General features: G+C 39.0%; 1 protein-coding gene across 2 annotated transcripts in view; it reads right to left on the bottom strand.

The window, feature by feature from the left end:
* LOC133640407 (neurexin-3b) overlaps window positions 1-24,711 on the bottom strand; it is an 869,211-nt gene that overhangs the window by 523,552 nt on the left and 320,948 nt on the right. For both annotated transcript variants that reach the window (XM_062033799.1, XM_062033798.1), the window contains exons 8-9: window positions 21,773-22,211; window positions 1,710-2,093 (exon numbers count right to left, since the gene is read on the bottom strand). In XM_062033799.1, coding sequence (XP_061889783.1) covers window positions 1,710-2,093; window positions 21,773-22,211 — 823 coding nt within the window. The remainder of the gene's footprint in view (window positions 1-1,709; window positions 2,094-21,772; window positions 22,212-24,711) is intronic.

Raw genomic sequence — 24,711 nt, forward strand, 5'->3', positions numbered from 1 at the left:
TGCGTGTTGCCGCACTTGGCGACCACCCCAGCAGCACTGAGAGCGGACCTAGCCAAACTACCTCTAGCGAATGTTGCATTTTTCAATGCCAACAAAGAAATTGACTCAAAAAAACGGCCCTACGTTGCACGAGTAAAGTCAGGCTCCGCTTTTCCAAAAAAATGCGCTAGCTTGACGCTAATTGGCTTTCTCTATCGACGTGCTACTGATTAGCATTAACGATTTTACATGGCGTTTTTCAACACTTCCAAATGCGTTGATGAAAACTACAACTAAGATGCACGTACAATCGAACAGCTGGTGCATAAATACAATACTTACAGCATTAACACTTTTTAGGGCGCAACAACAAACTAAACACACCATCTAATGCGGGGGTCTGCAACCCACGGCTCTCGATTGAAAATGGAAAAATATTTTTTGTTTTAGTATGTTTTTTGTTTGAGGACAAACACGACACAAACCTTCCCAATTGTTAGAAAGCCCACTGTTTGTTATGTTTGTGTGTATGCTTCACTGATGAGAAGTGAAAAAGTGAAATATATTTATCTGTACAGTAGTCTATTTATTTATATCTGCACCTTATTGCTCTTTCATCCTGCACTACCTTGAGCTAATGCAACGGAATTCCGTTCTAAACTGTACTGTAAAGTTCAAATTTGAATGACAATAAAAAGGAAGTCTAAGTCTAAAATCTTCCACTCCTTTGTCTCATTTTGTCCACCAAAAGTTGTATACTGTGCGTGAATGCACAAAGGTGCGCTTTGTTGATGTTATTGACTTATTGGAGCGCTAATCAGGCTTATTTGGTCAGTGCATGACTGCAAGCTAATCAATGCTAACATGCTATTTCGGCCAGCTGTATGTACATATTGCATCATTATGCCTCATTTGTAGGTACATTTGAGCTAATTTAATATCCTTTATTTGGGTCCTCTGTGTATTCAATTTATATTTGCATGTCTCATGGCACATTATCTGTATGTAATATTGGCTGCATTTCTCATAGTTGTTTGTGTGCCACGTTGTTCCAGACCACAGCAAACATTAACAAGCTTGCCAAAGATTGTAATGAATCTATTAAAAGAAGACAGCCTGCCGTCTCCTTTAACTTGGACACGCACATCTATACATTTGGCCATTCTAAGCCGGTAATATCAAGGAGTTATGTCACCTTCTGAGTAGCCTCCGATTTACTAATGTTTTCTAATGTTGTAAAAGTGTGTAGAATAAATATGACATTTCAACATTTCTGTCAACGAAGATTTGCTTCAGCCTGCGACACATAGTCATTTTGATAGTAGGCTATTATAGCTAATATAGACATGTGTTGCCTTCATTATAAGACTTATATACGGCTTTTCATTTCTCAGACAGATTTGTTTTTTGTATTTTTGGTCCAATATGGCTCTTTCAACATGTTGGGTTGCCGACCCCTGATCTAATCTCTTGGACTTGCAACTGTAATTGAAATTAGGAAATGTTATCAAAAAATGATATGCAACAACTAGAGAGCAGTTGTCAGCTCATAAAAAGGAGATTGTATCATCAAAAACAAGAGTTATTACCCCGACAAAAGTACCAACAATTGGTACCATTGAGTATGGATTCCCAGGTACTCAACAGAATGCTGTGTCAAATATAATGTACAGGATAGAAGACAAAGGATGGAATGAAGAAAAAGCCAAATACAAAAAGAAGAGTCTTACCTCTGTCGCAGGTACTGTCCCAGAATCCTGTTCCTGCACAGTCACAGATGAAGCGGTTCCATCCCTCCTTGCACACGCCGCTGTTCTTGCAGGGACCGCTGTCGCACTGTTTCCCCGTCACCTTCCCGCAGGACGACTTGATGGCGGTCGCGTTCTGAGACGCGGCGATCTGCCGGATGTCCTTGCTGCGTCCGTCGATGAACAGGTCCCTGATGCAGCCCACGTAGCCGTAGTTCAGCATGGCGGTCCACAGCTCGGTGGGGAGCACCAGGCCCGCGCGGTTGTCGGGAAGGCCGCCGAGATAAAGATCCCCCTCCAGGTCCAGGATCTCATTTTCTCCACTGGCCGTGAAAGGTGTCCGGCGGCTGTTTACGGAGATGATGCCTGGAGGAGTAAAATATCCATCAATAAATAATATATCTTCTTTTTTATGCTGGCCAGTTGGGAGACCATTTGTAGTTCTTCTGAAATTGTCTGTGGTTGAATGCCGGTGTTATAAAAAAAAAAAGATTACTACTTTCTACTCAAATGCATGATCCAGTGTAAAAATTAATGTACTGTATTTAACGGTAAAGGTAAATAAGTGGCACTCAAGACCTGAGCATATGTGTGGAGTAGAGATGTCCGATAATATCGGCCTGTCGATATTATGCGTTAAAATGTATCAGGTTTTTTTTATTATCGGTATCGGTTTTTATTTATATTTTTATTTAATTTAATTGTTTTAATTAAATCAACATAAAAAACACAAGATACACTTACAATTAGTGCACTAACCCAAAAAACCTCCCTCAACCCAAAGGGTTGTTTCTTTCTGTTATTAATAGTCTGGTTCCTACATTATATATCAATATATATCAATACAGTCTGCAAGGGATACAGTCCGTAAGCACACACGATTGTGCGTGCTGCTGGTCCACTAATAGTACTAACCTTTAACAGTTAATTTGACTCATTTTCATGCATTACTAGTTTCTATGTAACTGTTTTTATATTGTTTTACTTTCTTTTTTATTCAAGAATCCATCCATCCATCTTCTTCCGCTTATCCGAGGTCGGGTCGCGGGGGCAGCAGCTTAAGCAGGGAAGCCCAGACTTCCCTCTCCCCAGCCACTTCGTCCAGCTCCTCCCGGGGGATCCCGAGGCGTTCCCAGGCCAGCCGGGAGACATAGTCTTCCCAACGTGTCCTGGGTCTTCCCCGTGGCCTCCTACCGGTCGGACGTGCCCTAAACACCTCCCTAGGGAGGCGTTCGGGTGGCATCCTGACCAGATGCCCGAACCACCTCATCTGGCTCCTCTCGATGTGGAGGAGCAGCGGCTTTACTTTGAGCTCCCCCCGGATGGCAGAGCTTCTCACCCTATCTGTAAGGGAGAGCCCCGCCACTCGGCGGAGGAAACTCATTTCGGCCGCTTGTACCCGTGATCTTGTCCTTTCGGTCATAACCCAAAGCTCATGACCATAGGTGAGGATGGGAACGTAGATCGACCGGTAAATTGAGAGCTTTGCCTTCCGGCTCAGCTCCTTCTTCACCACAAAGGATCGATACAGCGTCCGCATTACTGAAGACGCCGCACCGATCCGCCTGTCGATCTCACGATCCACTCTTCCCTCAGTCGTGAACAAGACTCCGAGGTACTTGAACTCCTCCACTTGGGGCAGGGTCTTCTCCCCAACCCGGAGATGGCACTCCACCCTTTTCCGGGTGAGAACCATGGACTCGGATTTGGAGGTGCTGATTCTCATCCAAGTCGCTTACACTCGGCTGCGAACCAATCCAGTGAGAGCTGAAGATCCTGGCCAGATGAAGCCATCAGGACCACATCATCTGCAAAAAGCAGAGACCTAATCCTGCGGCCACCAAACCAGATCCCCTCAACGCCTTGACTGCGCCTAGAAATTCTGTCCATAAAAGTTATGAACAGAATCGGTGACAAAGGGCAGCCTTGGCGGAGTCCAACCCTCACTGGAAACATGTCCGACTTACTGCCGACAATGCGGACCAAGCTCTGACACTGATCATACAGGGAGCGGACCGCCACAATCAGACAGTCCGATACCCCATACTCTCTGAGCACTCCCCACAGGACTTCCGGTCGAAATGCCTTCTCCAAGTCCACAAAACACATGTGGACTGGTTGGGCAAACTCCCATACACCCTCAAGGACCCTGCCGAGAGTATAGAGCTGGTCCACAGATCCACGACCAGGACGAAAACCACACTGTTCCTCCTGAATCCGAGGTTGGACTATCCGGCGTAGCCTCCTCTCCAGTACGCCTGAATAGACCTTACCGGGAAGGCTGAGGAGTGTGATCCCATGATAGTTGGAAGTGAACAAATGAAATGTAAATTTAAAATGAATATATTAAAAAAGTTCTGCTTCTTCCTACTTCTGTTCGGACATGTGTTAGTGAGAAAGTGGAAATTTGTGATGTGAGGAATGTGTATCAAATTCGATGTTTTAGAAGGTACCGACCGAATTCTGTCAATTTACGTAAAATCTAACGGTGCCGTATTTCAATACCTTTGTTGCACGAGACGTCAGACTTGTCATATTCGGGTGCTGACTTACCGGCTTCAAGCAAACAATCACTCAAGCCGCACTCAGCCAAACTCCCTCTAAATAGCATTGCAATTTTAAACATCAACAAAGCAAGCATGCTCGTTAAAAAAAATAAAAAAATACAAATAAAATCGCCCCACTCATCCAAAATACGCTAGCTAGATGCTAATTTACATTGGATTTGTTCCTTACAGGCTACTATTAGCGTTAGCCATTTTACCTTCAAATTTGGTCATAAAAGCCACAACTAAGATGAATGTTACAATAATAAGCGAAATACGTACAGTATACACACTTTGTAGGGTGCAACGAAACATTCAGTTTCATGGAAAAAGCTACTTCCTAAGTAGACAACATACCATAGATACAGTACTGCCATCTAAAGTCGCGGAAGTGCAACTGCAAGTCAAATGAGACTCAAATGAAATGTTACACTACAAATCTAATTTATTATCAACAATTAACATTTATTGACACTAGGGTTGTCCGATAATGGCTTTTTGCCGATATCCGATATTCCGATATTGTCCAACTCTTAATTACCGATACCGATATCAACCGATACCGATATCAACCAATACCGATATATACAGTCGTGGAATTAACACATTATTATGCCTAATTTGGACAACCAGGTATGGTGAAGATAAGGTCCTTTTTAAAAAAATTAATAAAATAAAATAAGATAAGTAAATTAAAAACATTTTCTTGAATAAAAAAGAAAGTAAAACAATATAAAAACAGTTACATAGAAACTAGTAATTAATGAAAATAAGTAAAATTAACTGTTAAAGGTTAGTACTATTAGTGGACCAGCAGCACGCACAATCATGTGTGCTTACGGACTGTATCCCTTGCAGACTGTATTGATATATATTGATATATAATGTAGGAACCAGAAAGAACAGAAAGAAAGAAACAACCCTTTTGTGTGAATGAGTGTAAATGGGGGAGGGAGGTTTTTTGGGTTGGTGTACTGATTGTAAGTGTATCTTGTGTTTTTTATGTTGATTTAATAAAACAAATTAAAATAAAATAAAAACCCGATACTGATAATAAAAAAAACGATAACGATAATTTCCGATATTACATTTTAAAGCATTTATCGGCAGGCCGATATTATCGGACATCTCTAATTGACACACAAAAGTACCAAAAATTGCTACAGGTACCTCTGCTTAATTGTAACTGTATGCTTGTTCGAAATAAACTTACACCGTAAACCACAGTCCTGCAGTGATAACGATACTTGTAAGACAGTTTATATTTATAATAAAAGCTGCTCCACACTGTGGATGGAGACAAGCCGCACTGAGACTTGCTCTCACATTCTTGCCGGTTTCGTGACAAAACAATGTAAGGCAAAAGGAATCTAAACATTCTTCTTTTGTTTCACTTTTAAGAAACAACTACGCAAAAACATTGTCGTGCCGTTTTAAATGGATTTTAGTTGCCACCTTGCTAATAGGGATACATTTTTATCAAGTAAATTACCTGGCTGTAAGACAAAAGTGCTGCTGATAGACGGAATTCAGATCTGCAGCAAGGTTGAATCCATACAAAAAAAATAAGAAATTGATTTTCAGATTAATCGTGGATCTTATTTGTAACAATTCTTAATTGATTTAAAAAAATAAATAAATAAATCTGTTTTTTTTAATTTTATTTTTTATCTGTCCTGTCCAGCCATTGAGGCAAATACTATTGTTAATATTAGGGGTGTAACGGTACGTGTATTTGTATTGAACCGTTTTGGTACAGGGGTTTCGGTTCGGTTCGGAGGTGTACCGAACGAGTTTCCACAAGAACATATTAAGTAGCCGCCTAAGCTAAAGTCTTAACAAGCTGCTCTGCTTCGTTCTGCCTGTCTCTGTCAGTACTCTACACAGCACCCAGCATTGTCCCACCCACACAACCATCTGATTGGTTACACACGGAGCGGTAACAGCCAATCAGCAGTGCGTATTCAGAGCGGTAACAGCCAATCAGCAGTGACATAAACATAAACGTCAGCTCAGCTCGCTCGCAGTCCTGGCTTGAGGTGAAGGGTAATTAGCTTTTAGCGTAACATTAGCTCATTTTGCGGTGTGAGTGTGTGTGTGTGTGTTACGGACAGCAAAGCCCTGTCTGTCTGTTATTTCACTTTACCTTTTTCTGTGTAGATTGAGCTGTGTTGAAGCAGCAAAAAAGGACATTATGTTAAATGAAAAGTTTCTGTCTCTGATAGTTGATATAATAATGTAACTGCATCATTAAGCCTACATGAACTCCATGGTGTTCAGGGATGAATAGTCTCTCCTATTGCTATTGTACCATTTTTTCAGCTATAGTTACATTAATCATTAGTAATGCAGCAGCCTAGTTTTGAATGGCAGGGTCCCTGCTATCACATGTTGATAAAAAATATAACATGTACATAATACAAATCAACTACAGGCTTCCCAAATGCTGTAATAAATTAAGCATGATGAGTTGACTTGAAACCGTTTAATGTTGCACTTTTTATATGTAAAAGAAAAGTTTAGTCATTTTATTTAATCTGAGCAACAACTTGAGGCAGTTTAATGTTGATTAACATGGGCAGAATTATTATAGTGTTCCTAATGTTAAAAGGATAAAGCCATTGTTTACAAATTTGGTAAATAAATAACCAAAACATTTATATTTTGTTGTTTTCTTACTGTACCGAAAATGAACCGAACCGTGACCTCTAAACCGAGGTACGTACTGAACCGAAATTTTTGTGTACCGTTACACCCCTAGTTGATGTAGATAATCATATCTGCTGTTGGACACTTCTCTTATTGCCTTATTTGTATATGACTTTATTAAATATTTGGGTGGAATTTTATTCAACAAAACCAGTTTTTTATTTTTTTATTTTAAGTAATTGATCAGAACTGTTTATCACCACTGGCCGAGAGTTAGTGGGCGGCCGAAGGTGGAGTCGGCTCTTTTTGTTGCTTTGTTGGGTCTGCTCCTGTCTCTGGCCATACTCACCCCACCCCAGCAGACAATGGCGTGGAACACCATATGTTTTTTGTTGTTGTTGTTTTACTTTTGTAGCTGTATGTAGAAATGTCTGGTTGCATCAGCTCCGCTTTTTTAATGTCTTTAATGTCCTTTGATGTTTCCCTCTTACACACATGCCAATGTGTACTATGGCTATGAGAGTTTTTTCCCCCCTTGCTCTCAGTCTGGACCCCCTTTCCAGATGCCCAGGCTTAGACTGCATTTTTTTTTTCTCACTTTTTACTTGTTTCTCAACTTTTTTGTTAGGGGCGCCGGAAGTTGGCAGACCCGTCAGCGATCCTGTTCTGTCTCCCTGTAATGTTTGTCTGATCTTGAATGGGATTGTGCTGAAAATCTTAATTTCCCTTCGGGGATTAATAAAGTATTCTGATTCTGATTCTGATCTATTCCATGGTGGAATGTAGTTAATCATAGAATTGGCATCCATTAGTATAAAAAAGTATAGATATTGAATCGAGAATTGTTTTGAAACGAATAGAATCGTGTGGTGCCCAAAGATTCACCGCCCTAATTTATAGAAATAATACGATACGTGCATTGTGCAACTTTTACTTTTCCCCAAACAGGTTTGCCAAATGACTACAAGCGACTGGGACCGAATCCCATTCACCAACAACACTTAACTTGAGCCCCATGAGCTTGTTGTTACCAATCCCTCAGTCTGGTATCCTATATCTCCATCGTTCCTCGCGAAAATCCTCCTTTCTTCTCCACTATCTAACTCGGGGCAGGGCGGGTGATTAATCAGAGCAGCTGACTGTGACACACGGCTAAATTGGCTGGGCTAACCTGATATATAGACCCTGGGCCCGAGCTCCTTGGAGTACACCGTCTCACGCAGAGATTGCCTTGGTTTTCGGCGCTTAAGGCAGCAGAAGTTTCTCGCACCTTTTCTCTATCGCAATCTTTGCTTAATACGTTGGCTGGTTGGCTAGGAGGATTTTTTAAATTAAAAAACATGGATGCATATGAAAAAGTGCAATATATTTATCTGTACAGTAATCTATTTATTTATATCTGCACCTTATTGCTCTTTTATCCTGCACTACCTTGAGCTAATGCAACGGAATTTCGTTCTTATCTGTACTGTAAAGTTCAAATTTGAATGACAATAAAAAGTCTATGTCTAAAATCTTCCACTACTTTGTCTCATTTTGTCCACCAAAAGTTGTATACTGTGCGTGAATGCACAAAGGTGCGCTTTGTTGATGTTATTGACTCTTTGGTGTGCTGATCAGGCTTATTTGGTCAGTGCATGACTGCAAGCTAGTCAATGCTAACATGCTATTTCGGCTAGCTGTATGTACATATTGCATCATTATGCCTCATTTGTAGGTACATTTGAGCTCATTTAATATCCTTTACTTTTATCCTCTTTGTATATAATTTATATTTGCATGTCTCATGGCACATTATCTGTATGTAATATTGGCTGCATTTCTCATAGTTGTTTGTGTGCCATGTTGTTCCAGACCACAGCAAACATTAATTAGCTTGCCAAAGATTGTAATAAATCTATTAAAAGAAGACAGCCTGCCGTTTCCTTTAACTTGGATACGCACATCTATACCTTTGGCCATTCTAAGACAGTCATTTCCAGGAGTTATCTCACCTTCTGAGTAGCCTCTGATTTACTAATGTTTTCTTATGTTGTAAAAGTGTGTAGAATAAATATGAAATTTCAACATTTCTGTCAACGAAGATTTGCTTCAGCCTGCAACACATAGTCATTTTGATAGTAGGCTATTATAGCTAATATAGACACGTACGTCATGTGTTGTCTTAATTTTAAGACTTATATACGGCTTTTCAATTTTTGCGGCTCCAGACAGATTTGTTTTTTGTATTTTTGGTCCAATATGGCTCTTTCAACATGTTGGGTTGCCGACCCCTGAACTAATCTCTTGGACTTGCAACTGTAATTGAAATTAAGAAATGTTATCAACAAATGATATACCATTTTTTAAATTGAGATTATTATGGCAAGAAACTAACCAAGTTAACGAAGTTGTTTTATTCTAACTCAACTGGAATTTCCATTGATTGATCTTACATTATTTGGTAGGGCTGTGAATCTTAGGGCACGGCACGATTCGATTCAATTCTTGGGGGTAAAAATTCGATTCAGAATCGATTCTCGATTCGAAATAAATACTTTTTTAATAACATTGGGTGCCAGTTCTAAAATTAACTACATTAGTCCATAAAATAGATAAACAGCTGTGATATATTTCTATTTTACTTAAAACAGGGGTGTCAAACTCATTTTAGCTAAGGGGCCGTATGGAGGAAAAATCTGTGCACACGCAGGCCGGACTATTAAAATCATGGCATTATAACTAAAAAAGAAAGACATCTTCAGATTGTTTTCTTTGTCTCACTTTGGTCAAAAATAGAACAAACACATTCTAAAAATATTACAATAAAAATATAGAAAAAAGAGCTTAGATCCATGAAGGAAAGAAGAAAGTGAATGAATGTTTATAACTAAATAAATGTGCATATGCATGAAAATGTGTTTTCTTTTGTATAATTTTTTTTATAATGAATTAAGTAACGTTTATGACAACCTTTTTCCAAAACACAATATAGAATGTGAGATTTAACAGGATAATGCATACATTTATCATTTGTTTTCAAAACGCTTACAAAAAAGTGGGACCCCAAAAATGTACTGTGGGACCCCATTTTTATGACTGGATGGGGTCCCTGGGACCCCATTTTGAGAATTACTAGCGCCAACACTGATGGAATATTGGTGTGTGAAAAACAGCAGCAGGCGGCTGTGGCCTGCGGGCCGGTTCTAATACTAATCAAATATCATCCCGGGGGCCAAAGATAATTCATTCCCACCCGTGGGCCTTGACTTTGACACCCCCGACTTAAAAGAAAACTGTTTTTGTTGAATAAAATTCTACCCAAACATTTAATAAAGTCAAATACAAATTAGGCAACAAGAGAAGTATCCAACACTTCTCTTTTCTAAAGTAAATCTGTACAGCAGATCATCTACATCAGAGGTGTCAAACGTAACAGGTTTTCTCCGGCCCGCGAGGTGAGTTTGCCAAGTATAAAAATGAGCCAACATTTTTTTCATGAAAGAAACTGCTGTTCTAAATGTGTCCACTAGATGTCGCAATAGCAATTATTTATATCTTTGTAGATGATACTACATATGTAAAAAAAATAAAATAAACCAGTGCACCAGTCGAGGAAAATGAGCAAACTCCATAAATAACATCCTTTAATTTGATTTTGATATAATTTTTTTATCTTGATAGATTAAAAATTAACACCAATGAGTTGACTGATGAACATTATCACATCATTTATTCATAAAGTATAAATAAGGACACAAAGATAGAATACTATTAACCACAACATAAAAAAAAAACAACAACATTATGATTTGTACATTTTCAGAATGTGCTTGTTTTATTTTTAAACAAAGAACACAATCTGAACTTGTCTTTATTTTTAAGTTATCGTGCCGTGATATTACCAGTCCGGCCCACTTGGGAGTAGATTTTTCTCCGTGTGGTCCCAGATCTAAAATGAGTTTGACACCCCTGATCTACATCAACAATGTGATTCGTCTGAGTGGAGGGACAGGACAGATTTTTTTTAATTGACTAAGAATTGTGACAAATAAGAATCGTGATTAATTCGAAAATCGATTTTTTTGCTGTAATGTAGAGATGTAATGTTCCCGAACAAATCGAGTCTTAAAGGCCTACTGAAACCCACAACTACCGACCACGCAGTCTGATAGTTTATATATCAATGATGAAATCTTAACATTGCAACACATGCCAATACGGCCGGGTTAACTTATAAAGTGCAATTTTAAGTTTCCCGGGAAACTTCCGGTTGAAAACGTCTATGTATGATGACGTATGCGCGTGACGTCAATGGTTGAAGCGGAAGTATTGGGACACATTGTATCCCAATACAAAAAGCTCTGTTTTCATTGCAAAATTCCACAGTATTCTGTGTGGTGTTATCTGGTATGCCTTTATTTTGAAATAGCATACAGGATGTCCCCGACCGGATGTTACGTAATGACGCTTGATGTTGTGACAATGAATCCTATGGTAGACTGAGGCTGGTCGGAATAAAACACATTGCTTGCATAAACCGTCTGATCATTACAACCCATACCACGACATGGTGTCAGAAGTTCGGCAGCGGTAAAAAGAGCAACTTTAACAGCTGAAAGGAGAGTTTTATAACGTCAGGAGAGACGAGATGTCCGAAGGCGGCAACGCAGCGGCTGTACCGGCAGCGCGGCAACAACAACCTCCCCAGCTAGCGGCTAATGCTAACGCTCCTCCGAGCGCTACGTTCTCCATACAACCACCTGAAGCGTTCAACTTTTCAAAGCCTCAGGACTGGGAACGATGGATACAGGTTCGAGAGATTCCGGCTAGCCAGCAACCTCCATTTTAGCACTGAAGCTAACCAGGTGAACACTCTGATCTACTGCATGGGGGATGAAGCAGATGACATCCTGCGCGGTCATGATTTAACCGACGTACAGAGACAGCAGTACACCTCAGTGAAAGCCACGCTTGAAAGGTACTTTGTGCCTAGGAAGAATGTGATATGTGAGAGGGCTAGATTCAACCAAAGAGTGCAACAATCAAATGAGGCTGTTGATGTTTTTATTACTGCATTGCATGCCCTGGCAGAAAACTGCAAATATGGAGCACTCCACGACGAGTTAATAAGAGATCGTATTGTGGTGGGGCTGAGAGACGTCAGCCAATCCGAGAGGTTGCAGTTAGATCCAGATTTGACGCTGGAAAAAGCAGTCGACATGGCAAGACAGTCCGAAGTGATCAAGAGGCAGCAAACAGACCTCAGGGGAGGGGGTAGGATGGACATTGATGCAATAACAAAAGGCAGAAGAAAAAAACCATTTACACCCAAGATCTCTCATCACCCAAAGCACTCAGCAGCAAAGCCACAGCCATTATTTGATCGCCAGACATGCTACAGATGTGGAAAGTCCCCTGGTCATGCCAAAGCACAGTGCCCAGCCAGAGATGTCACATGTCACTCATGTGGAAAGAGAGGCCATTACAACAAAGTATGTAAATCTACCAAAACAGTACATGTTGTAGAGACAGAATGTAACGATGACACTCCCTTGTTCCTAGGCTCAGTAGATGCAGGTTTAGACCCATGGTATGCGGATTTAATAATGAGAAACCACAAAGTCAGGTTTAAGATCGACACAGGAGCCGATGTCTCAGTTATCCCAGCTAAGATTTACTATGCTATTACAGAGGGCAACACACAGCTAGCCAAACCCGACAGAGCACTGTTTGGCCCAGGCCGCATGCCTCTATTTGTTTTAGGCAGATACAGAGAGTCATTATACAAAGGAGAGCAGGTGATACAGGAAGATATTTATGTTGTCAATGACCTAAATGTAGCCTTGTTAAGCAGACCAGCAAGCATTAAGCTTAAACTAGTCTACAGAGCAGACAGCATAGACAAGTCTGAAATGGAAGAGTCCTACCCAAAACTGTGTCAGGGTTTAGGAATGATGCAGCAGCCATACACTATAAAGCTCAGGCCAGATGCCATTCCCCATTCCCTGGCCACACCAAGACGGGTCCCCATCCCTTTACTAGGCAAAGTAAAAGAGGAGCTCAAGAAAATGGAGGACATTGGAGTCATATCCAGAGTGGAAGAGCCGACTGACTGGTGTTCGGGCATGGTTCCAGTGCCTACAAAGATTGGCTCAGTGCGCATCTGCGTTGACCTCACTCGCCTCAACGAAGCGGTTTCCAGAGAGAAATACATACTGCCTTCAGTGGAGCAGACTATTGGTTCTCTAGCAGGAGCGAAGGTCTTCAGCAAGTTAGATGCCAACAGAGGATTTTGGCAAATCCCATTATCCCCCGAGTCGTCACTGTACACCACGTTCATAACTCCCTTTGGCCGTTTCTACTTTAACAGGCTGCCCTTCGGCATAGCGTCAGCCCCAGAACATTTTCAGCGGCGTATGTCTATGATCATCGATGGGCTGCAGGGAGTCGTATGCCACATGCATGAAGTTCTCATCTGGGGAAGAGACCAACAAGAGCACGACATCAGACTACACACCGTTCTCAACAAACTCCAGGAAGCGGGGGTCACACTAAACATGGAGAAATGTGAACTGAGCAGAAGTGAAGTCAAGTTCTTAGGCCACATTCTGTCAGCTGAAGGTGTGCAACCTGACCCAGACAAAGTAAAGGCTGTCATGTCAATGAGAGAGCCGTCCAACACAGGAGAGGTTCGCAGTTTCCCGGGAATGTTAAACCAGCTCGGAAAGGACATTCCAGGTCTGGCTGAAAAGGACAAGCCGTTGAGAGACCTTCTCTCAAAGAAGTATCAGTGGGTCTGGGGATGTGCACAACAGAGAGCGTTTGATCGGCTGAAAAATGATCTCACATCACCTCCAGTACTGACACTGTACAACCCCAACATATAGCTGAAACTGTCGGCGGATGCCTCTTCATACGGATTGGGGGCAGTCCTCCTACAGAAGGAGGGAGAGCTGTGGAAACCAGTCGCGTACGCATTACGCTCCATGACAGAGACCGAACAGCGATATGCCCAGGTGGAGAAGGAGGCGCTAGGATTGACATGGGGTTGCGAGCGTTTCCGGGACATTTTGTCCACAACTTGGCTTTAAAAAAAATAAAAATAAACTTGTCTGAAAAGGGGCGGGGATTGTACCGGAACCGGAATGCAACATCGCTCACACACACTAGTAAGATGCTCAAACACATAGTGGTAAAATGCTCATATACACAATGGTAAGATGCGCTAATACACATAACTGAAATCTTTGCACACATACTACTGAAATTGTTGTCCCTCACACACACGTGTAAAAAGCACACACACACACACAGGTGAAATCCGTTTATACATACTAGTGAAAAATAATTCCAGGTGTGTGTGTGTGTGTGCGTGAGACAAAAACATTTTAGTAGTGTTTATAAGAGTGTTTCACTAGTGTATGTAAGAGTCTTTCAGTAGTGTTTATAAGAGTCTTTCAGTAGTGTTTATAAGAGTGTTTCAGTAGTGTTTATAAGAGTGTTTCAGTAGTGTTTATAAGAGTGTTTCAGTAGTGTTTATAAGAGCGTTTCAGTAGTGTATGTAAGAGCATTTCAGTAGTGTTTATAAGAGTGTTTCAGTAGTGTTTATAAGAGTGTTTCAGTAGTCTATGTAAGAGCATTTCAGTAGTGTTTATAAGAGTGTTTCAGTAGTGCTTATAAGAGTGTTTCAGTAGTGTATGTAAGAGCATTTCAGTAGTGTTTATAAGAGTGTTTCAGTAGTGTTTATAAGAGTGTTTCAGTAGTGTTTATAAGAATGTTTCAGTAGTGTTTATAAGACTGTTTCAGTAGTGTTTATAAGAGTGTTTCAGTAGTATATGTAAGAGCATTTCAGTAGTGTTTATAAGAGTGTTTCACTAGGGTGTATGAGAGAAAAACATTTCAGTTGTTTATATGAGAGCATTTCAGTAGTGTATGTAAGAGCATTTCAGTAGTGTTTATAAGAGTGTTTCAGAAGTGTGTAAAAAAGAAAAAGATTTCAGTTGTTTATGTGAGAGGATTTCAGTAGTGTATGTAAGAGCATTTCAGTAGTGTTTATAAGAGTGTTTCAGTAGTGTGTATAAAAGAAAAAGATTTCAGTTGTTTATGTGAGAGCATTTCAGTAGTGTATGTAAGAGGTAATTCTGAATAATGTCCCTAACGGCCCCTCATATGAAGAGATGTACACACACACACACACGTCAAGTTAAGTTTTAGTTTCAATTCATGCCAAGGCCAGCTAACCCGGACAGACAAAAGCCTGGGAAGACGTGCATCCATTAGAGGGATTGCGTCGACCTCTTGTTAGCTTGTTGTTTGTACTTACTCCTGTTTGGTAGAATAAATAAACTTCCGTTCTAATCACTTCTCATCCTTCTAGGCAACCATAGAACTGAAGAATCTGAATAGAGCTCAACATGTATGAAAATCACATATTTATTTGAGCTTTGAACGAAACAGATTATGCTTGTACAGGTCGGGTTTAAAAGATTGAGGACACATGTTAAAGCTTCCCTCCAACTCGGTTAAAATTGTCAGCAAGTGTGTGGAGATGCGCTTAAATGCTCAAATCAATATGTGCATCTCATTTGCAGGTATTACGGTATTAAAAGTTCATCAAAACAGAAGATATGCACAAAATAATGCTTTCACTGAAGGACCTCGGGATTACTGTGGTGTAATTTGCTAAATCCGACCTTTTTATAAAGTCGTAGTTCATATTACAAACACAATATGCAACTTTGATATGAACGAAATATGACCGTGAAGTGATGTGTGTGTAGGGATGATGTTCGAAACCGATTCTCCCGGTTGTTCGATAAGAAAAGAACCGATTCCATGGACTCGAATCCCTTTTTGAGAACCGGTTCCCGTTATTGAGGCCACTATAGTAAAGAAAAAGAGTTGGTTCTTTATTCGAATCCCTGGGAACGAATCCCAAATGGGCAATGTTATGCCCATTTGATTGTAGACTCTTACTGTCACCTTGTGGCGATATGAAAATACTACACGTCAATAGTTTGGGCACTTCCGGGTTGACGACGTTAGTCCAGTTCATGAGACAATTGAGAAGTAGACAAGTTGTGTTAGCTCTTACAAGCCTTGGAAAAGATAAGTCTGTAAGTAAACTGTTTAACTTGTTTATATAACTCAATATTAAGGTGGAAAGTGGTTAAATTTAATAGTAAGATGTTTATTGAAAAACGATTTTTGTGCACTGTTTCAAAGGATGTTTTGATGACTTAAAATGGCTGCCAGTCGTGTATTTCCACCATCGAAATAGTTTCAACACTCAGAAGTATTTGTTTGATGATAGTACTGCATATTTGTGTGGAGCTAATATTAACATATTGTATATTACATTTCAGTATGTTAATTGAATTACATAACTTATACATTTTTCATTGTGTGTATTTCAGTTTAAAAAAAAGAGAAATAACAGTCCAGTGCAAGACAAAAGTAAAGATAGGAAAAGACAAAGCAAGATCAACAACAATAAAGAGCCTAAATGGATTAATCTGCTTTGGAACTGTATTAAACATCTTGGATTGTTTGTTAGCTGTCTGCCTGTGTGTGTAGTTAGTATGTTCCAATAGTAGCAGAAGTGCACTTTTTGGAGAGCTGTATTATTTTCAGTTTTGTGCCCAAGGGACTGATTTTATTTAACACTATATTATTATTTATACACCTATAGTAATCACAGAGACAGGTTGTTTTTATGTTACTGTATATATTTGTTTTTCTGAAAAATCCCACTTAATATACTTTGGGTAACAACAGTCAATATTTTTTTTTTTATAGGGGGGTAACAGTCAATATATATATATATATATATATATATATATATATATATATATATATATATATATATATATATATATATATATATATTTTTTTTTATTTTATTTTTTTTTTAGTTTTTTCTTATAAAATAAAAGTGAGCTTTTGTTAAACCAAATATTGTGTGTTTTTTCCATATACAACAACCTATCTGGATTCGATAAGAGAATCGATAAGGAATCGGTTCGATAAGAGGATTCGATAATGGGCTCGAACTCGATAATTTCTTATCAAACATCATCCCTATGTGTGTGTGACCAAAACAGGAAGTCACACAGGCAGCCTTGTGTTCACGCAAATAAACATGTCCCCGATTCGTGTTGGTGGCACATTTATGGCAATTTAAAGTAGCAGTCGAGTGGAAAAACAAGTTTCCTCTATATTGAAACTATTAACATATACAGTTGTGGTTAAAAGTTTACATACACAGACTTGTTGGTCACAAAAAACATTCATGAAGTTTGGTTCTTTTATGAATTTATTATGGGTCTACTGAAAATGTGACCAAATCTGCTGGGAATTTTTGTTTCATCTGACATCATAAGACCTTCTGGAGGAAAGTTCTGTGGTCAGATGAAACAAAAAATGAGCTGTTTGGCCACAATACCCAGCAATATATTTGGAGGAGAAAAGGTGAGCTCTTTAATACAAAGTACACCATTCCTACCGTCAAGCATGGTGGTGGTAGTATTATGTTCTGGGCCTGTTTTGCTGCCAATGGAACTGGTGCTTTACAGAGAGTAAATGGGACAATGAAAAAGGAGGATTACCTCCAAATTCTAAAATCATCAGCCCGGAGGTTGGGTCTTGGGCGCAGTTGGGTGTTCCAAACACACGTCAAAAGTGGTAACGGAATGGCTAAATCAGGCTAGAATTACGGTATTATAATGTCCTTACCAAAGTCCTGACTTAAACCCCATTGAGAACATGTGGACAATGCTGAAGAAACAAGTCCATGTCAGAAAACCAACATATTTAGCTGAACTGCACCAGTTTTGTCAAGAGGAGTGGTCAACAATTCAACCAGAAGCTTGTGGATGGCTACCAAAAGCGCCTTATTGCAGTGAAACTTGCCAAGGGACATGTAAGCAAATATTAACATTGCTGTATGTATACTTTTGACTTTTGAATTCCAACTAATTTTTCACAAGTTTTTTTTTTTATATTTGCATAGTATGTATATATTATTAATGTTGTAAATACAAATCTTTAGAGATCTGGAAAGGGTGGTCCTAAAGAGGTAGGCATTTTTTGAAGGTCTCAAGAAGCTAACAAATACAAGAATGTGTCAGTCACAGCGAATGATACCTTGCTTCAAAGCAACTTTATGGTTTATTATTTTACTTCGATTTTTCCCTTTTTGGCTTGTGGGTTAATCGATCGCTAGGACGGTTGATAAAATGTGGTCGTAACTCGTCGTGAGTAAAGTGCGTTCACTTCAAACTGACACAGGAAATATTGTGGTGTCACAAACTTTAGAGTGGGGTTGCTTCCTTATTTGTCATTATTCAAAGCTAATTTCAGCTAAACTCGGTGCGATGACGTGTCGTATTTACGTAGAAAAAATACAGATAGTAGTATCGTTAGTTCAGAATCTTCATGGCCTAATTAGGAACCGGTACTACAAAACAGCCAGTACTCTGCATACATCCCCACCCATAAAACATCTAATCTGATTGTGTTGTTGTGAACGACATCATTGATGTACGATCAACGTACAAACAGGACAGCAGTCGCTGCTTGAGAGGCAGAAAACCTACACAGTGGCCTAGTGGTTAGAGTGTCCGCCCTGAGATCGGTAGTTCGTGAGTTCAAACCCCGGCCGAGTCATACCAAAGACTATAAAAATGGGACCCATTACCTCCCTGCTTAGAATGAATTTAAAATATTCATCTAAATCAGGGGTCCCCACACTTTTTGACCCGGGGGCCGTATTGGGTTAAAAAAATTTGACCAGGGGCATATATATATATATATATATATATATATATATATATATATATATATATATATATATATATATATATATGTATATATATATATATATATATATATATATATGTATATATATATATGTATATGTATATATATATATATATATATATATATATATATATATATATATATATATATATATATATATATATATATATGTCTTAATTAGATTATCCAAAAAAAATAGTGCTCGATACCGTGGTAGAGCGTAATATGTATGTGTGGGAAAAATCACAAGACTATTTCATCTCTACAGGCCTGTTTCATGAGGGGTTTCCCTCAATCATCAGGAGAAAATCTACTGATGATTGAGGGAAACCCCTCATGAAACAGGCCTGTAGAGATGAAATAGTCTTGTGATTTTTCCCACACATATATATATATATATATATATATATATATATATATAAATAAATACAATCTAAACGGTCTTTTCCTTAAACTGAACAAAAGTCATATGTCCACTGATGTTTAAAAACTCTCATCAGGAGAAAAATCTACTGATGATTGAGGGAAACCCCTCATGAAACAGGCCTGTAGAGATGAAATAGTCTTGTGATTTTTCCCACACATATATATATATATGTGTATATATATATATATATATATATATATATATATATATATATATATATATATATATATATATATATATATATATATATATATATATATATATATATAAATAAATACAATCCAAACTGTCTTTTCCTTAAATTGAACAAAAGTCATATGTCCACTGATGTTTAAAAACTCTACACTCGGAGTCTAATTTATGTTTCCCCAACGATTCCGCCATTTTTTCCCCTCGTGCACTAATTGACTGAAAGATCGCGCACTTGCCGCCTTTGTGGCGCAAGGGTGATGACGTCCCGTTACCTCTGGGAAAATGCATTTTTAGACAATATGATTTGCTCGAGCGGCTAGGAGACCCAATAACAAGCGGTAGAAAATGGATTGATGGATGGGCGAAAAAGGACAGATTAAAAAAAATGTGTATATATACAATTTTTTTTTTTTTTAGTCGGGACTACCCGCGGGTCGGATTTTGGACGCTGGCGTGCCGTATCTGCCTAGGAGACCCAGTAACATGCGGTAGAAAATGGATTGATGGATGGGCGAAAAGGGACAGATTAAAACAAATAATAATAAAAATATATATATATATGTATATATATTTTTTTTTTTACTTGGTATTACCCGCGGGCCAGATTTTGGATGCTGGCGTGCCTTATCTGCCTAGGAGACCCAGTAACAAGCAGTAGAGAATGGATTGTAGGATGGGCGAAAAAGGACAGATTAAAAAAAATTATAATCAAAAAATAAATAAATACAATTTTTATTTACTTTTTAGCCAGGACTACTTTCGGGCCGGATTTTGGACGCTGGGGTGCCGTATCTGCCTAGGAGACTCAGTAACAAGCGGTGGAAAATGGATTGATGGATGGGTGAAAAAGAACAGATTAAAAAATAAAAATACAATTTTTTTTACTTGGTATTACCCGCGGGCCGGATTTTGGATGCTGGCGTGCCTTATCTGCCTAGGAGACCCAGTAACAAGCGGTAGAGAATGGATTGTAGGATGGGTGAAAAAAGGACAGATTAAAAAAAAGTATAATCAAAAAAATAAATAAATACAATTTTTATTTACTTTTTAGCCAGGACTACTCGCGGGCCGGATTTTGGACGCTGGGGTGCCGTATCTGCCTAGGAGACTCAGTAACAAGCGGTGGAAAATGGATTGATGGATGGGTGAAAAAGAACAGATAAAAAAAGATAAAATAAAAAATAAAAAAAAATTTAAAAAAAATAAAATACAATTTTAATTTTTTTTTTACTTCGTACTACCCGCGGGCCGGATTTTGGACGCTGGCGGGCCGTATCTGGCCCGCGGGCCGTAGTTTGGGGACCCCTGATCTAAATACTCAAAACTGTGAGGATTTTTGAATTTGATGAAATTGCATTTATGACACAACAAGCACACACTATGGTGGTAAAATTAGTGTAAAAGTTGTATTTCATTTTTTAAATGAATAAAACAAATTCTACACGAATAAATGAATTTTACGGTTTTATTATATAGCTATTGTTTTTTATTATTATTATTATTTGACTTCTTTATTTGTTCCTAATTTATTACTGTTGTTCTTTTAATTAATATTAAAAGTTGAGTTTTGGTGGTACAATAAATACTCATGTTTTCAAATGAATGAATAGGGTTAGAGCAGGGGTCGGCAACCCAAAATGTTGGAAGAGCCATATTGGACCAAAAAAAACAAAAACAAATCTGTCTGGAGCCGCAAAAAATTCAAAGCCATATTACATGTGTCATGAGATATAAATTTAATTAAGAGGACTTAAAGGAAACTAAATTAGCTTAAATATAGCTACAAATTAGGCATAATGATGCAATATGTACATATAGCTAGCCTAAATAGCATGATAGCATCGATTAGCTTGCAGTCATGCAGTGACCAAATATGTCTGATTAGCACTTCACACAAGTCAATAACATCAACAAAACTCACCTTTGTGCACTCACGCACAACGTTAAAAGTGTGGTGGACAAAATGAGATAGAAAAAGAAGTGGCATAAAACACGTCCTAGAAAGTCGGAGAAAGTTATGCATGTAAACAGACTATACGGTGAGTTCAAGGACCGCCAAAATAAGTAGGACAAAACGGCGCTCGCCAAATACTTGAATCAGTGAAGCATATTTAATATAAACAGTGTGATTTATAACAATTACGGAGGTTTGTGTCATGTTTGTCCTCCTACAGAAACCATACTAAAACAAAAAAATTGATTTTTTTCCCCTCATCTTTTTCCATTCTTCATACATTTTTGAAAAATCTCCAGAGAGCCACTAGGGCGGCGCTAAACGGCTCTAGAGCCGCGGGTTGCCGACCCCCGGGTTAGAGTAATTAATCGAGATTTCAATATCAATCAAAATAATCGTGATTATTATTTTTGCCATAATCGGCATGATAAAACCCTGATCGGAACAAAACTTGGCGCACGTTGCACTTCCTTACCTGAGCGGCCGTCTCTCTGGATGTCCACATGGTGCCAGCTGCCTTCGTTGACCTTCGCCTGCGTGGCTTTGACCTTGATGGTTCCAGAGCCCATGTCCAGCACCAAGTACAGCACTCCGTCCAGAAGCTCCACGGCAAAGAAGTCCACCTTCTTCGTCTTCTGGGACTTGGCGTCGCGGCGCTCCTGGGGCTTGCCGTGGGTGAAAAGGATCAAGCCGTCGGGCTCCGAAGTTCGGAAGTCGAAGGAGATGGAGCCCACCCGTTTGGTGTTCCACTTTGGCAGAGCCAGGTAGGAGTCCGGGGTCTCGAAGCTGATGGGGTCCAAGGTGGGAACGTTTTCGCACTTAAAGACCACGTCGCCTTGCAGTTTCATCTTCGGGTCCACGATCCGGGCCAGGCGGGAAAGCTCCAGACGGATATCGTTGTTTTTGTACACCACCTGAGACAAAAACACAGGTGTCAGGAAATATTGATTTGTCCTCTCGCACTTTAAGATTTGTTCTACGTTTGGATCGGGTATGTTGGTTTTAGATGGGGAATGATGTTAAGGCCTCTTGTTTTCTTGTTAGAGTTTAAGGTAGTGAGTCAGTCTGTGAGTTTAAGAAAGTGTATTTATCAATCACGGTTTTTAAATAATCTTAAATTAAAATGGTAAACCTAACTGTCGGGTAGCATGCTATGTATTTTAGCTAATCAAATTAATTTTAACTTAAAAATCATGGATTTTGATAGTTGCCGCCATCTTCGAGGAACTTTAACCATGTGTTATCATGCTAACATTAGCATGCTAGCATTTTGGGCAAATTTTGATCGTTTAAACCAGGGGTGTCCAAAGTGCGGCCCGGGGGCCATTTGCGGCCCGCAGCTAATTGTTTACCGGCCCGCCACACATTCTGCAAAAATTGCAAAATTTATAATATTGCAAAAATTTTAAAAAACATCTAGGTCTCCCCTAGAGGGGGGGGGGGGGGGGGGGGGGGGGGGTTACCCACATATGCGGTCCTCTCCAAGGTTTCTCATAGTCATTCACCGACGTCCCACTGGGGTGAGTTTTTCCTTGCCCGTATGTGGGCTCTGTACCGAGGATGTCGTTGTGGCTTGTACAGCCCTTTGAGACACTTGTGATTTAGGGCTATATAAATAAACATTGATTGATTGATTGATTGATTAAAAAAGTGGAATGAGGTGAAATCTAACAAGAAAAAGTTGCAATGTTTTTTTAATTTTGTCTTTGTTTATTTTTCTTTTTTTTTTTGCCATTGCTTAAAAAAAAAAAAAGACTAAAAATCTATGTTATAATGAATTATTACTTAAAAAATATCACTTTAAAATGTTTTATGTGGAAAAAATATTGCATATATTGTGTGGTTGCCATAAAAAAACATCAAAGTTTTATTTGACAAAAGAGCATAATACAAACAAAATAAAAGTTCAAACGTAAAATCGACAGATATATCTGAAGTTGATCTCCTAATTTAAGTGTTAAAAGTAAAAAAAAAGTAATAAAAATGTATCACTTTATGAGTGGGGGACCTTTTGGATCCCAAATATATTTAGTAGGATTTTATTTAACTTTTCACTGTGATTACTCAAAAATATTAAAGACTTAAAATCAATGGTGTCCTGCATTATTGATCTTTTAAGGCTCTAATTACTAAATACTGCATATTTCAGTTTTACTCTAAAAAAACAAAGTTGTCTTTGACAGAAAACCTTTTTTTTTTGTTTACTTTATATCAACCTCAAGTTGATATAGAGATTTACTGTAAGCGTTAAATAAAAAAAATAATAATAATTTGACTTATTTTTAACATTTTAATAACTAAGACCCTTTATGGTCCCCAGGAGCCCTCAAGGTTAAAAAAAAAAAATCCATATATGTTGTTAAGGTTTGAAAATGAAAAATATCAAAATGGCCCCCGCATGCTTAAATTTTTCCGTGTGCGGCCCTCAGTGGAAAAAGTTTGGACACCCCTGGTTTAAACCTACAATTCATGGATTTGGATACTTGTCTACATCTTGCAAGTGTTCGCATTATAACAAGCTAATGTTAGCATTTCTATGTTTTATGCTAGCTTTTCAGCTTCAATCAACTCCGGGCCAGAGGTTCACAGCACATTTAGCAGGTCGATCTAAATGTTCATGGGAGTTTTCTAGTTGTAATTACTTTTGTTTAATGTCTAGGGCAGGGGTCGGGAACCTTTTTGCGCGAGAGAGCCATGAAAGCCAAATATTTTAAAATGTATTTCCGTGAGAGCCATATAATATTTTTTAACACTGAATACAACTAAATGCGTGCATTTTTAAGTAAGACCAACATTGTTAGAGCATAATAAGCTAACCATCCATCCATCCATTTTCTACCGCTTGTCCCGTTCAATAATAAGTAAAATACTTCTTACCATTAATGCGACTTCTTGAACAGGTGGGGTAGAAAACGGATGGATGGATTAAAATGCATGAGAATGTTTTATATTTTGAACGTTATTTTTAACTCTGTGATTACCAGTGGAATTATTCATTACTTATCGTGTTAAGCAATGTCAGCTAAGATTTATCTGAGAGCCAGATGCAGTCATCAAAAGAGCCACATCTGTCTCGAGAGCCATAGGTTCCCTACCCCTGGTCTAGGGGGTAGCGGGGGGGTGTATATTGTAGCGTCCCGGAAGAGTTAGTGCTGCAAGGGGTTCTGGGTATTTGTTCTGTTGTGTTTATGTTTTGTGTTACGGTGCGGATGTTCTCCCGAAATGTGTTTGTCATTCTTGTTTGGTGTGGGTTCACAGTGTGGCGCATATTTGTAACAGTGTTAAAGTTGTTTATACCGCCACCCTCAGTGTGACCTGTATGGCTGTTGACCAAGTATGCATGTGTGAAAAGCCGTAGATATTATGTGATTGGGCCGGCATGCAAAGGCAGTGCCTTCAAGGTTTATTGGCGCT

Source organism: Entelurus aequoreus, linkage group LG23, assembly GCF_033978785.1.
Source record: "Entelurus aequoreus isolate RoL-2023_Sb linkage group LG23, RoL_Eaeq_v1.1, whole genome shotgun sequence".
Lineage (NCBI taxonomy): Eukaryota > Metazoa > Chordata > Actinopteri > Syngnathiformes > Syngnathidae > Entelurus > Entelurus aequoreus.